Here is a 14,114-nt window from a genome sequence, read left to right on the forward strand (position 1 = left end):
GTCCAGAGTCATCCGCTGTCATGTTGTCCAGGATCAGGGTGCAGGAACCGTCAGGGTCCTCGATGATGATGTGGTGAGGGTCGGCCTCCACCGCATGCCCATCTGTCATCAGAGAAGGAAACAGTGTGAACACATGAGATGTTTCTACATTCATGCAGTGTGACCACAGTATGTGGAGAAAAACAAACGTGTCATGTATGTTACTGTATATAGTTCATTGATATTCTAAAACTCCACACACACACCTATTGCGTATGCACAGTGGTCTCGCTGGTGCGTCTCTTACCCTTGTACCAGGTGACCACAGGTTTGGGTACTCCAGTAACCTTGCAGGCCAGTTTCACTGTCTGTCCCAGCTCCACTGTGCAGTCAGCCAGAAGCTCATCAAAGTCAGGCATACCTGGACAGGTAGAGGCATGAATTTACACATCAATCTAACCTGAGTGGAGGGATGACACATTTTATTCAATGACCGGTCAAATAATGGTATGCAATTTTAAAATATAGTTGTTCGATGGTAAAGGTTAGATCACAATGTGCTCTGTCGTCAAACTATGCCTCTCTGTGTGTCTACTGTGAGTGTCGGGTGGATCTGTCTGAATGTGTGTGTGCGCATGTGCTGTGTGTGTCGGGTGGATCTGTCTGAATGTGTGTGTGCGCATGTGCTGTGTGTGTCGGGTGGATCTCAAATCAAATGCTATTCGTAACATGCTTCGTAGACTAACAGGAAGATCAATTTTTTTAACAAAAAATACAAATAGTGACAGTGAATAACAAATAAAAATAACAAGTAAAAAATAACATGGCTACACTGATCTGAGTGAATGTGTGTGTGTCGGGTAGAAGGAAGGAAGCTAGGAAGCTCTTTGCCACATTCTCCTCCCTCCTGAATCCTCCTCCCCCCCCCTCCTCCCTCTCTGCAGATGACTTCGTCAACCATTTTGAAAAGAAGATCGACGACATCCGATCCTCGTTTGCTAAGTCAAACAACACCGCTGGTTCTGCTCACACTGCCCTACCCTGTGCTCTGACCTCTTTCTCCCCTCTCTCTCCAGATGAAATCTCGCGTCTTGTGACGGCCGCCGGCCCAACAACCTGCCCGCTCGACCCTATCCCCTCCTCTCTTCTCCAGACCATTTCCGGAGACCTTCTCCCTTACCTCACCTCGCTCATCAACTTATCCCTGACCGCTGGCTACGTCCCTTCCGTCTTCAAGAGAGCGAGAGTTGCACCCCTTCTGAAAAAACCTACACTCGATCCCTCCGATGTCAACAACTACAGACCAGTATCCCTTCTTTCTTTTCTCTCCAAAACTCTTGAACGTGCCGTCCTTGGTCAGCTCTCCCGCTATCTCTCTCAGAATGACCTTCTTGATCCAAATCAGTCAGGTTTCAAGACTAGTCATTCAACTGAGACTGCTCTTCTCTGTATCACGGAGGCGCTCCGCACCGCTAAAGCTAACTCTCTCTCCTCTGCTCTCATCCTTCTAGACCTATCGGCTGCCTTCGATACTGTGAACCATCAGATCCTCCTCTCCACCCTCTCCGAGTTGGGCATCTCCGGCGCGGCCCACGCTTGGATTGCGTCCTACCTGACAGGTCGCTCCTACCAGGTGGCGTGGCGAGAATCTGTCTCCTCACCACGCGCTCTCACCACTGGTGTCCCCCAGGGCTCTGTTCTAGGCCCTCTCCTATTCTCGCTATACACCAAGTCACTTGGCTCTGTCATAACCTCACATGGTCTCTCCTATCATTGCTATGCAGACGACACACAATTAATCTTCTCCTTTCCCCCTTCTGATGACCAGGTGGCAAATCGCATCTCTGCATGTCTGGCAGACATATCAGTGTGGATGACGGATCACCACCTCATGCTGAACTTCGGCAAGACGGAGCTGCTCTTCCTCCCGGGGAAGGACTGCCCGTTCCATGATCTCGCCATCACGGTTGACAACTCCATTGTGTCCTCCTCCCAGAGCGCTAAGAACCTTGGCGTGATCCTGGACAACAAACTGTCGTTCTCAACTAACATCAAGGCGGTGGCCCGTTCCTGTAGGTTCATGCTCTACAACATCCGCAGAGTACGACCCTGCCTCACACAGGAAGCGGCGCAGGTCCTAATCCAGGCACTTGTCATCTCCCGTCTGGATTACTGCAACTCGCTGTTGGCTGGGCTCCCTGCCTGTGCCATTAAACCCCTACAACTCATCCAGAACGCCGCAGCCCGACTAGTGTTCAACCTTCCCAAGTTCTCTCACGTCACCCCGCTCCTCCGCTCTCTCCACTGGCTTCCAGTTGAAGCTCGCATCCGCTACAAGACCATGGTGCTTGCCTACGGAGCTGTGAGGGGAACGGCACCTCAGTACCTCCAGGCTCTGATCAGGCCCTACACCCAAATAAGGGCACTGCGTTCATCCACCTCTGGCCTGCTCGCCTCCCTACCACTGAGGAAGTACAGTTCCCGCTCAGCTCAGTCAAAACTGTTCGCTGCTCTGGCTCCCCAATGGTGGAACAAACTCCCTCATGACGCCAGGACAGCGGAGTCAATCACCACCTTCCGGAGACACCTGAAACCCCACCTCTTTAAGGAATACCTAGGATAGGATAAAGTAATCCTTCCCCCCTCCCCCCTTAAAATATTTAGATGCACTATTGTAAAGTGGTTGTTCCACTGGATGTCATAAGGTGAATGCACCAATTTGTAAGTCGCTCTGGATAAGAGCGTCTGCTAAATGACTTAAATGTAGATCTGAGTGAATGTGTGTGTGTCGGGTAGATCTGAGTGAATGTGTGTGTGTCGGGTAGATCTGAGTGAATGTGTGTGTGTCGGGTAGATCTGAGTGAATGTGTGTGTGTCGGGTAGATCTGAGTGAATGTGTGAATGTGTGTGTGTCAGGTGGATCTGAGTGAATGTGTGTGTGTCGGGTGGATCTGAGTGAATGTGTGTGTCAGACTCACTCCAGCCGGGCATGGTATAGCGCTGCTGCAGGTCCCTGAGGTCTCGCAGCCAGGAGTTCTTGATGATGACGGTGCGAGCCTGAAGCGTGTACTTCCTGACAGAGTCCTCGCGCTCGTGCCAAATCTCAAAGGCCCGGTCGTCACCCTCCACTGTCTCATTCACGTCTATGTTGTTCAGCTAGAGAGGAAGACAGACAGACAGATAAGCAGTAGTCATCCTCGAGACGAATTATTGACTTTATTTATCTGTTTGTAAATCCTTTCTATGTCATAGGAAGAGTGACAACGACGATATATTCTCTCCACCAGCAAGAATCTTTTACTGTGTCAACCCTGAATACCTGATTGGAATTTGATGGTATTTCGGTAGTGCCTTGCTTCAGTGGATGGCCATGCTGAGAGATCTGAAGTATAACAGAAAGAACAATAAACAGAATCTTACCTTCATCATGTTCTTAAAGACGTAGCCCTGGGTGTCTGTGTTGGAGTCTCTCTTGGATTTGCAGATGACGACATAGTTTTTGAAGAGGAACGCGTGTCGACGGTGGCCTCTGGAGGAGGACCTTACCCCAGGTGCACCCTCCCACATCATGAAGGGTCCCTGTCACAAAACACAACATCACATCACATATCAACTCAAGCCAAATTAGACTATTTAGGCCCCAACTGATACAGTAGCTCTAATACGTAAGTCCTTAGCCAAAGACTCCAATTCCCAAAGTGGGCATCATTCAGTCTATGGTTTAACTGGGGCTGTCCTTTTTGGTCACGTTTCTCTTGTAAAAGAGGTATTCTGACCTCAATAGGACACTCGTGACATTATTTCCAGATGAGTCACCTGTCTGATGGGCTCCCCCAATACATCCAGAGTGGCAGGGTAGTTCTCTATCATGGAGACGTGGTGTGTGTTCTCTGAACGCTGAGGCAGTGATGAAACCATGGCATAGGCCTCCTCCAGCAGGCAGCAGTTCTGGCCGTTCCGGGCCTTGTTCCTGATCAGCTCCTACAGTCACAGGAATGGGCCCAACGATTTAGGATGAATAATAGCAGTAATATTCCAACCAGGTTCTAATGAGTACATTTTCCTATTATAAAAACATGGTAATCCCAGCTCTGGTGCATTCATTCATACTGTGTGGAATTGTGCACGTGTGGTAAGAACAAAGAATAGGGATAGATTCACTCATTCGGGAACGGGCAATAGTGAAATGTGATACATTAAATATCACTAACTGTGTAAAACAATAATTGACATTGAAACACTAGGGTTGTACAATAACATTATGTGCGACCCTCAGGGACCTTGGACATTAAGGGGATGTGTAAACATTGAGTATAGGAGGGACGGGCTATGTAATGTAGGGTTAGGGTTAGTGGAAGGGAGGGGTAAGATTCTTTAATTAACTTCTTCGGGATCGGTTTCCCTTCCACAGGACGGTTGAGCTAACGTAGGCTGATGCGATTAGCATGAGGTTGTAAGTAACAAGAACATTTCCCAGGACATAGACATTTCTGATATTGGCAGAAAACTTAAATTCTTGTTAATGTAACTGCATTGTCCAATTTACAGTAGCTATTACAATGAAATAATACCATGCTATTGTTTGAGGAGAGTGCACAATTTCGAACATGAAAAGTTATGAATAAACAAATTAGGTACATTTAGGCAGTCTTGATACAACATTTTGAACAGAAATGCAAAGGTTCACTGGATACACTGCTGCCATCTAGTGGCCAAAATCTAAATTGCACTTGGGCTGGAATAATACATTATTACTTTTCTCTTGCATTTCAAAGGTGATGGTACAAAAAAATACAAAAGAACAGTTGTTTTCTTCTTTGTATTATATTTTACCAGATCTATTGTGCTATATTCTACTGCATTCCTTTTACATTTCCATAAACTTCAAAGTAATTCCTTTCAAATGGTACCAATAATATGCATAACCTTGCTTCAGGGCCTGGACTACAGGCAGTTAGATTTGAGTCTATTATTTTAGGCAAAAATTGAAAAAAAGGGGCTAATCCTTAATAAGCTGTCATTCTTGTTTTGTTTTTTCATGAATGTGTATGTTTGATGTTGTCTGGCCTATGCCATGTCTCTTACCATATCACAGTGCATCTTCTTGTACGTAAAGTAAATATCTGTGAAAATCAAACAATAAAGAAATACCTAATTCCCTATTTACAGCATTAAAGGGTGATCGCTCACCTTGAGCGAGGCCTTGTACTTCTGGATTCTGTCCAGGGGTTTCTGTAGGTAGGCATTAATGCTCAATACAGGCCCTTCAGCAGGGTCGGCACTGGCCTGCTGTTTGTCTGTGTACTTCTGTGACAAAGACACAGACAGCAAAGGTTTAGAAATGTGGCCATTACTAGCCTTACATCAGCAAGCCATTATATTAACAAAGATGACAACACAAACACATTTATGACCATTTGTGTTAACAGTATTTGTGAAGGGTTCACTTGCCTTGAAGAAGTGGTGTACGGTCTTGTCACTGATAGCGGCCTCTGCCTTTTGCTGGCCTACGAGGTACTGGAGGTATTTCTCAAAGCCCTCCCCGCTCCTCAGGAAGCGCATGGCCACGTCGTCATCAGTGTCACACTCACGCAACTTAGGGAACATGAACCTGCACAACACACATTATGGGGTCAATTTATTTAGCAGCATAATGGTAGTAGATAATGGTAAAACATCAATACAATATAATTATTTCTATACAGGTATTATAAAGGGTTTATTAAATCTTTTTCGGGATAAGGGGCAGGATTTCCACTTTTGGATAAAAAGCGTGCACAAATTCAAGTTCCTGCTACTCATCCCCAGAATATAAGATATGCATATAATTGGTAGATTTGGATGGAAAACACTATGAAGTTTCTAAAACTGTTTGAATCATGTCTGTGAGTATAACAGAACTTATGTATCAGGCAAAACCCTGAGGACAAACCATTCAGATTTTTTGAGGTCACTGTCTATTCAATAAGTTTTCATTGGGAAACCAGATTTCTAAGAGACTTGTTTGCAGTTTCTACCACTTCCACTGGATGTCTTTAGAAATTGGTTGAGGTTATTCCTTTGTGTAATGAAGAAGTACAGCCATCTTGAACAAGTGTCACGTCATGTGTTCTGTTTGATAGTTGCGCAAGACCAGAAAGCATGCTTGAGTTTGTTGTCTTCCTGTATTGAACACAGATCATCCCATCTTCAATTTTATAGATTATTTACGTTTAAAAATACCTAAAGTTGTATTACAAAAGTAGTTTGAAATGTTTTGGCAAAATTTACAGGTAACTTTTGAGATATTTTGTAGTGACGTTGGTCAAGTTGGAACCAGTATTTTTCTGGATCAAACGCGCCAAATAAATGGACATTTTGGATATATATGGATGGAATTAATCGAACAAAAGGACCATTTGTGATGTTTATGGGACATATTGGAGTGCCAACAAAAGAAGCTCGTCAAAGGTAAGGCATGATTTATATTTTATTTCTGCGTTTTGTGTCGTGCCTGCATGGTTGAAATATGCTACTCTCTCATTGTTTACTGTTGTGCTATCATCAGATAACAGCATCTTATCTGACATGTTGGCTGGATTCACAACGAGTGTAGCTGTAATTTGGTATCTTACATGTGTGATTTAATGAAAGTTAGATTTTTATAGTATTTTATTTGAATTTGACGCTCTGCATTTTCCCTGGCTATTGGCCAGGTGGGACGCTAGTGTCCCGCCTATCCCAGGGAGGTTTTTAATTCAACCAGAAAAAGTTTCTGTTTATAAACAGGCCAGCTGTACTTACTCGCTATGGAAGGCCTTGATCTCGTGGATGTTCCTGAAGATGGCCTCCTTCTGGCTGGTGACGTCAGATGGGGCGTCAGGGCTCTCCACCTGCTTGACGTGGTGGGAGGTGAAGAAGTCCATCTCTTTGACAAACTCTGCCTCGCTGTTGATCATGTCCTGGATCAGTTGGCTGGGGGGAAGACAGAGCATTATGGATATATTATGGTTTGCCCAGGAATGTGGTGGTGTTTCTTGCTTGTGCACAACACAGGCCCGAATCCTCATGATCTGTGAATGTAACAAGCACTTATTTGACACAAGTTATCTCATTGAGTTCATTTACTGAGTGTCTTAGTCATGAAAAGTCGAGTCTCAGGTTAAGTTTTGGGACTAATAGAAGGTTGCGTGAGAAGGTCTAGACTCACAGTAGTCTTCTTTTGTACTCTCCTTCTGAGACCTCTTCTCCACCTGTCTCTGGGACATCGCCAGCATCAGCAGACAGCTAGCCCACAATAGTTTAAATAACATTAAGAACATAATAACATTTAACAAAAATAGGAAACGGGGAGCGGTAGATGCACAATATTGGTACTAAATCAATTACTTCGATCTTGAAACAAACCTTGAGTTTCTTGTCCAGGTAGGCAGGTGACACCCAGCCCTGGCGGGATGGGGTGGTTTTGGTTGGTTTGGTCCGGACCAGCCATTTGAGTGGATGTGCCGAGTCCAGAACCTCCACATACTGGCCCTCCTTCAGGGAAATGGTCTCTTTGTTGGGGATGGTGGGGTTGTAGTCAGCCGTAGCCACATAGATGTCAAACATCTGTAGAAGGAGGAGGACATCAAATCTGTATTCTATAGCCAAATCCAATCAAAAATATCAGAAAGAGAAAAAACTTGAAGGAAAATAGACCCATTCCAGCGTCATTAGAGAGGCCTCTAATGACAGTCATGAACTGGAATGACGGATTCTCCTCTATGGTTCCATACCTCTCCCCTGGCATCAGGGTCGTCAGACTCAGAGGAGGAGTCTGCGAGAATGGAGCTGGGTCGAGAGCGGCCGTGATGGGGCGAGGCGGAGGGTGTTTTGGTCTCATCGTCGCTATCGCCTCCCGGGACACGTAGTGAGGCTGGGGGAGGAGGGGGGTTCAGAGGGAGACAGCCAGGAGAACATACAATACACACACACACACACACACATCTCCACATAACACAGTATAGACATAGACCTATATACTGTACACAAATTCACAGAAAGGGGGATTTGGCCACTGAAACACCCACAGACCACCTGGAATGCGTAGCTTTCTTGACCCAGAAAACAAGGTGGATATTTTATCTATTTTATTATCAATGTCAAAACTGTATATTTTTGAGTCAGTACAATTAATTATTAAGATTTCCCAAAAGGTTAGCTAAGCTACACATTAGTACCATCAAACAGTTTTGCTGCTACTGCACAAGTCATTTGATGTAATAGTTTTCACTATTACAAACTAGTTAGTTTTCCAGATGCATGCATAAGATGCTGTACAAATAAGACGCGTGGTCTTAAGGACTGGCCATACATGTCTGAGTGTCGGCATATATTCCAGCTACGGTATATGCTTTGCCGAGTATCAATTTCAAAACCATTTGAATCATATGCTCAGGTAATCAGTTACCTGCTGAGCCAATACCAAACGTATTCTACTCATGCATCAAATAAATATTATGGAGCGCAAAAACATAAAGGGAGAGATATCTGATCACGTATATATATATATATATATATACACATTCATCATATATACTGAGAATGATGGAACTGTTTTGATGACAGCTTTGTCCACCACTTTACAATGGAATCCTGGCCGTTTTGTCTCAAAATGTGTTCACGTGTGACTGTCTTCGACTCTGAAATACTGTATCTTACTTAATGCCGTCTTAGACAAAGAATAATACCAGTACATTATTTCCACAAGTCATCACCTCAGGCGATGCCAAGATATCCTCACTGTCGCGCAGCATGAACAGAGGGACGTCACTTTCTAACCCCTTTGTGGTTTCATGCCAAGTACTCCTCTTTTAAATGAAACAATTCCGAGTAAGTAAGACAGATTGCAGAGAAGAGAACAGAGCATAAGCTTCAACGTCAAGAAGCAGATCAAAAGCGACACTGACTAACTTGTGGAAAGAATGTATATGGCTTTCAGTGAGAGTAACTGAGATCTTGATGTACTGTGGATACATACTGGAGGCTCTGGGCCATGCTTCAATCCACTGGAGCACTTGATGGTTCTGTGCGCTGTCTGAATAACAGATTAACGATTGGATGAGAGCACGTGAGTGAATTAATGGATGGGATGGATGGAGTGGGGTGATGAAATGAAGGCAGGACAGTCGTAAGGGTGGAAAGGGTGTAGGAATCCACACGTTGCTCAAAACACACGCAGGACAAGCATTGGTGAGTGCAAGGAAAGAGAAGTAGGCATCGTTGCTTATATAGAGACACACAAAGGAAATTGCGAGCAGCGAGAGGCAAAGTGCATGACATTTTCCTTGAGCTGTTCATTCGTAAAGCCTCATTCGTAAAGCCTGCCCAACGATCTATTAGGAACTGACATATCCACTGACGCAGGAGGGCAGCTGTGGCATTGTTGGCATTGTTAGCTGGCCCTGTGGCTAATGGACTGCATGTGGGATAAGAGTAACGTGTCATAACATGACAAACTGTTATGAAGTGTTATGACGTAACTCATGTTTATGACAGAATTGCAAAATTACAAAGGCAATGCATATATACAATTTGAATTTAGACTTCTTCAGTGGCAATGTATATATTTTTTATGATGCTATAAAACACTATAAGAACATACTCTGTGTTACTAGAGATGTACAGATAAAAATGTTTTTGCCAGCGATAAAAGCACACACACAGAAACCTTTTCAAATAATATCAGGACTATTCCACCATTATTTCCCAGATATTACATTGGAAATATTCATTTTAAAATGACCTATTCTATAAGTAACTAGAGGCAAATTAAAGGTAACACATCAATTCAAAATCAATTCTAATCAAATCGCAAAGTGCATTTACTTTACCTTAAATACACATGAATAGTGGAAGAACATTTATTTAAATAAAAAAATGTTCTCACTGTCCTCTATTTTGGAGCTTTGATGGAACAGTCCGTGACACATTTCTACTCACCTTGGCTGATCTTGGCAGATACCATCTCTGTGATCTGAGAGGTGAGTTTCATAAGAAACTCTTCTGTTCCAACTTCACCTAGATAAGGCATTCTTCTGCCAGCATCCTCCACTGGAGGGCTGATAGTAATACCCAGAGGGATTTTGGTCTCTTCCTTCGGCCGTGGCGCTACGACAGAAAGCAGATCACACATTAGGAATGTTTCACATTAGAACTCGCTATCTGCCACGTACCTCATTATTATATGTTTTATAATGATTACAAAAGCATGTATCATTATGTTTTCCTATCCCATAATATGTATTGGGGACCCCAAGGAAGACTAGCTGTTGCTATTGTAACAGCTAATGGGGATCCAAACAAACAAACAAACAAGTACAGTATAGTCTTCCGTTTCTTACCATCCTCTACCTCAAAGTGGGCGGTGCAAATGGACTGGCCGGCCCTGTTGGTGGCTATGCAGGTGTAGGTGCCGGCGTGCTCGGAACCCGCATCCATGAGGATGAGGCTGTGTTGGCGCCCAGACCTGGCCACCTTATATCCCTTAGTGTCTGGCTTGATCCACAACACGTCCTCAGCAGAATCCTCTTTCAGCCACGTCACCATGGGGATGGGAGAACCTTGAAGAGGCGAGAAACACAGTGGGACTTGGGTATTCACATGCATGTTGTATGATGAATAGTCTCTCCTAACAGTAGTCTGTGGACTGGGATGAATTTTTGTATGATGAATGACCATATCCTTTATGGACGCATACTGTATCTCACACATGACCCTGATTCTTATCCTGGCAAAAGAGAAGAGTGTTGCGGATACAATACCTTCCACTCTGACTGACAGGGTGACACTGGCTCCCTGTTTCACCTTCCTGTTGCTAAACTTCTCCAGGAACCGTGGCGGCACCAGAGGCACCTTGGGATCTAGGAAGTAAAACATGGATGCAGATCAGTGTGACAAGTTATTGGGGCGGCAGGTAGCCTAGCGGTTAAGAGCATTGGGCCAGTACCCTACGGTCTCTGGTTCGAATCCCTGAGCTGAACTAGATGAAAAATTGCTCCAATAAGTTGCTCTGGATCAGAGCGTCTGCTAAATTACTAAAATGTCAAAGGTAAAAAAACGAAATAGGTAGCAGCGTAAGAATCAATCAATAAATTAATCAATTGGTATTATTTAGTGATAATTACATACCGTGCTCTTCTACAGGTGTGAGCTCTCCTGGACCTGTTGAAAGAGGGTCATCGTGAATTCGGTAAACACAAGAATGTTGTGTTGTGTATAAAATAACATGCACATCGCAATGTAGACTAAAGACTTTATCCAAAGTAGAAGACAGGGATCCCTCTCAGTATAAACCTTTCAGTCATGAGTAGACCTACCCAGAACCAGTATCCTAGCAGAGGAGTATGCTGATCCAGCAGCGTTGCTGATGTAGGCAGAGTACTCTCCTGCATCCTCCCTCTTCACCTCCAGGACCTCCAGACTGTGGACGTCTCTCTTGTCCAGCAGCAGGATCCTGTCTGAGGAACGCAGTGGGATACCGTCCTTGAACCAGTACACTCTGGGCGCGGGGAAACCTGGGAAATATCAACGGAAAGTAAACAACTAACTTACCCTGGGGGGCAGTAATTCCTCTTTATTTTGACTTATGGAACGGACCTCTGACGTTCCTGTGCAGAGACAATGTAGTCTAGCAGGGTCTTGGTGTGATTAATACAGAAGTGGTGGAGAGTAAACCCACAGGCCAAACCTTTGACTTTCAGCTGCATCTTAGCGATGGGTGAGCCTGGGCTGACGTGCACATCATGGAGCTCATCCAGTACTTGTGGTATCTGCTCATCCTCTGCCATAGACTCAAACGCTTCAGTTTCCCTGAGGGGAGAAGATAGGCAGAGAGTAAAGTCTGTCAGTTGTTGGGTTCAACATTTTGAACACTGAGATATGAAATAAATGATAGAGACGAAGCATGGAATCAAAGGAGAAAGTTAAGGGCTCTCCGTAGGAAGCCAGAAGGCTTTGGAATGTGTTTGATGAAGGAGAGGAGAGCGACGTGTTGATATAGGGAAGACAGATGGATATCTGTGGATTAGGTGAAGGAAGGGTTGAGGTCAGCAAATGAGGGGTGAGATCAGTTCCCATTAAGGGAGTAATCAGGGTTTAGTATCTGGTTACCTTCTTCCTATTGTGCATAGACTGTAAGGATTGGAGAGAGGGAGTGTCTTAAGTGGGATATAAATATCTGGATGGGACAAGTGTTGGGTTGTCTGATTACAGCTGTACAGAACCTTTGGGAAGAATTATACTTGGTTTTAGCTTCTCTAGTGTCCGTGGGTTATTTACTCTGAAAAATAAGAACCTAACAGGGTAAAGGAGTAACCACGACCAGTGAAACGTTTCAGGTACTATTAGGAATCAGGTTTGAATTTTAAAGAAGGTTGAAGTCAAAGGCCTTGTTCGCTGGTTCTCTCATTCACCTAGACATGTAGCCCTTGGCGCTGATATAGGAGCCCGTCTCAGTGGCATCAGCTGCAGTATCGTAGTCTGAGCTGCAAGACACTGAGGAAAGAGAGATGTATTACACAATGACTCACAATCAATCCATCAATTAAGCAACCAACCAATCTAATATGTTCTGTACTCACTGTCAACCCTGAGCTCAGCCTTAGTGGCAGCGATGCCACTGGTGTTCTCGGCCATGCAGCGGTAGACACCCATGTCAGAAGGCAGCACGGTGGTGATGATGAGCTGGTGGCAGCCCTCGTGTTCCTCGTTGATCATGTAGTGGTCATTCTCCTCCAGGAGCTTCCCGTCCTTGAACCAACGCATGCTGGGTGTAGGCTTTCCGATCACCACGCAGTCAAAGCTGACCGGGTAACCTTCAGACACGTCCTGGCTCTGGAGTTCGGTCAGGAAGACTGGGGCCGCTGGGGGAGAGACAGGGACAGGGGTAAATCAGTTAGGCACAACAATAGGTTAGGAGTTTTCATAATTTTGCAGGAGTTTAAAGTAACTGTCCAGTGTTTCAAGATTTGTATAAAATAGTGTATGACCTATAATTAATTACAATAAGAGTGACATACTTTCAAATGTATACTTTTTACATGTTTAATTAAGTATGTTAAAAAGCATATTTTGTGTTGGAATGGTGTGGGCATACCCCAACAACAGAATGGTGTTGGGCATACAGTGCCTTCGGAAAGTATTCAGACCCCTTGGCTTTTCCCACATTTTGTTACGTTACAGCCTTATTCTTAAATTGATTAAATCGTTTTTTCCCCCTCATCAATCTACACACAATGCCCCATAATGACAAAGCGAAAACAGGTTTTTCAAAAACTAAAATACCACATTTACAAGTATTCAGACCCTTTACTCAGTACTTCGTTGAAGCACCTTAGGCACCGATTACAGCATCGAGTCTTCTTGGGTATGACGCTACAAGCTTGGTACACCTGTATTGAGGGACTTTCTCCCATTATTCTCTGCAGATCCTCTCAAGCTCTGTCAGGTTAGATGAGGAGTGTTGCTGCACAGCTATTTTCAGGTCTCTCCAGAGATGTTTGATTGGGTTCAAGTCCAGGCTCTGACTGGGCCACTCAAGGACATTCAGAGACTTGTCCTGAAGCCACTCCTATGTTGTCTTGGCTGTGTGTTTAGGGTTGTTGGCCTGTCGGAAGGTGAATCTTTGCCCAGTCTTAGGTTCTAAGCGCTCTGGAGCAGGTTTTCATCAAGGATCTCTCTGTACTTTGCTCCATTCATCTTTGCTTCGATGCTGACTAGTCTCCCAGTCCGCTGAAAAACATCCCCACAGCATGACGCTGCCATCACCATGCTTCACCGTAGGGATGGTGCCAGGATTTCCATTCAGGCGAAAGAGTTCAATCTTGATTTCATCAGAGCAGAGAATCGTGTTTCTCATGGTCTGAGAGTCTTTAAGTGCCTTTTGGCAAACTCCAAGAGGGTTGTCATGTGCCTTTTACTGAGGAGTGGCTTCCTTCTGGCCACTACCATAAAGGCCTGTATGGTGGAGTGCTGCAGAGATGGTTGTCCTTCTGGACGGTTCTCCCATCTCCACAGAGGATCTCTAAAGCTCTGTCTAAGTGACCATCGGGTTCTTGGCCACCTCCCTGACAGAGGCCCTTCTTCCCCCGATTGCTCAGTTTGGTCAGGCGGCCAGC

The 14,114-nt window shown here is 44.7% G+C and overlaps 1 protein-coding gene across 9 annotated transcripts in view; it reads right to left on the reverse strand.

Moving 5' to 3' along the window:
- The window catches only part of obscnb (obscurin, cytoskeletal calmodulin and titin-interacting RhoGEF b), a 104,652-nt gene that overhangs the window by 5,371 nt on the left and 85,167 nt on the right, over window positions 1–14,114 (reverse strand). For 8 of the 9 annotated variants that reach the window (XM_046359688.1, XM_046359689.1, XM_046359690.1 and 5 more), the window contains 20 exons: window positions 12,579–12,860; window positions 12,411–12,492; window positions 11,687–11,808; window positions 11,316–11,513; window positions 11,128–11,160; window positions 10,761–10,859; window positions 10,341–10,559; window positions 9,940–10,107; window positions 8,978–9,034; window positions 7,734–7,873; window positions 7,366–7,566; window positions 7,169–7,245; window positions 6,763–6,933; window positions 5,431–5,590; window positions 5,170–5,286; window positions 3,796–3,960; window positions 3,400–3,558; window positions 2,958–3,135; window positions 287–400; window positions 1–102 (listed from right to left, as the gene is read on the reverse strand). The exon at window positions 1–102 is cut by the window's left edge and continues 66 nt beyond it. In XM_046359688.1, the coding sequence (XP_046215644.1) occupies window positions 1–102; window positions 287–400; window positions 2,958–3,135; window positions 3,400–3,558; window positions 3,796–3,960; window positions 5,170–5,286; window positions 5,431–5,590; window positions 6,763–6,933; window positions 7,169–7,245; window positions 7,366–7,566; window positions 7,734–7,873; window positions 8,978–9,034; window positions 9,940–10,107; window positions 10,341–10,559; window positions 10,761–10,859; window positions 11,128–11,160; window positions 11,316–11,513; window positions 11,687–11,808; window positions 12,411–12,492; window positions 12,579–12,860 (2,844 nt within the window). The remainder of the gene's footprint in view (window positions 103–286; window positions 401–2,957; window positions 3,136–3,399; window positions 3,559–3,795; window positions 3,961–5,169; window positions 5,287–5,430; window positions 5,591–6,762; window positions 6,934–7,168; window positions 7,246–7,365; window positions 7,567–7,733; window positions 7,874–8,977; window positions 9,035–9,939; window positions 10,108–10,340; window positions 10,560–10,760; window positions 10,860–11,127; window positions 11,161–11,315; window positions 11,514–11,686; window positions 11,809–12,410; window positions 12,493–12,578; window positions 12,861–14,114) is intronic. The other variant, XM_046359685.1, reaches the window with a different exon arrangement.

Source organism: Oncorhynchus gorbuscha, linkage group LG08 (assembly GCF_021184085.1).
Source record: "Oncorhynchus gorbuscha isolate QuinsamMale2020 ecotype Even-year linkage group LG08, OgorEven_v1.0, whole genome shotgun sequence".
In the NCBI taxonomy this organism is placed as follows: domain Eukaryota; kingdom Metazoa; phylum Chordata; class Actinopteri; order Salmoniformes; family Salmonidae; genus Oncorhynchus; species Oncorhynchus gorbuscha.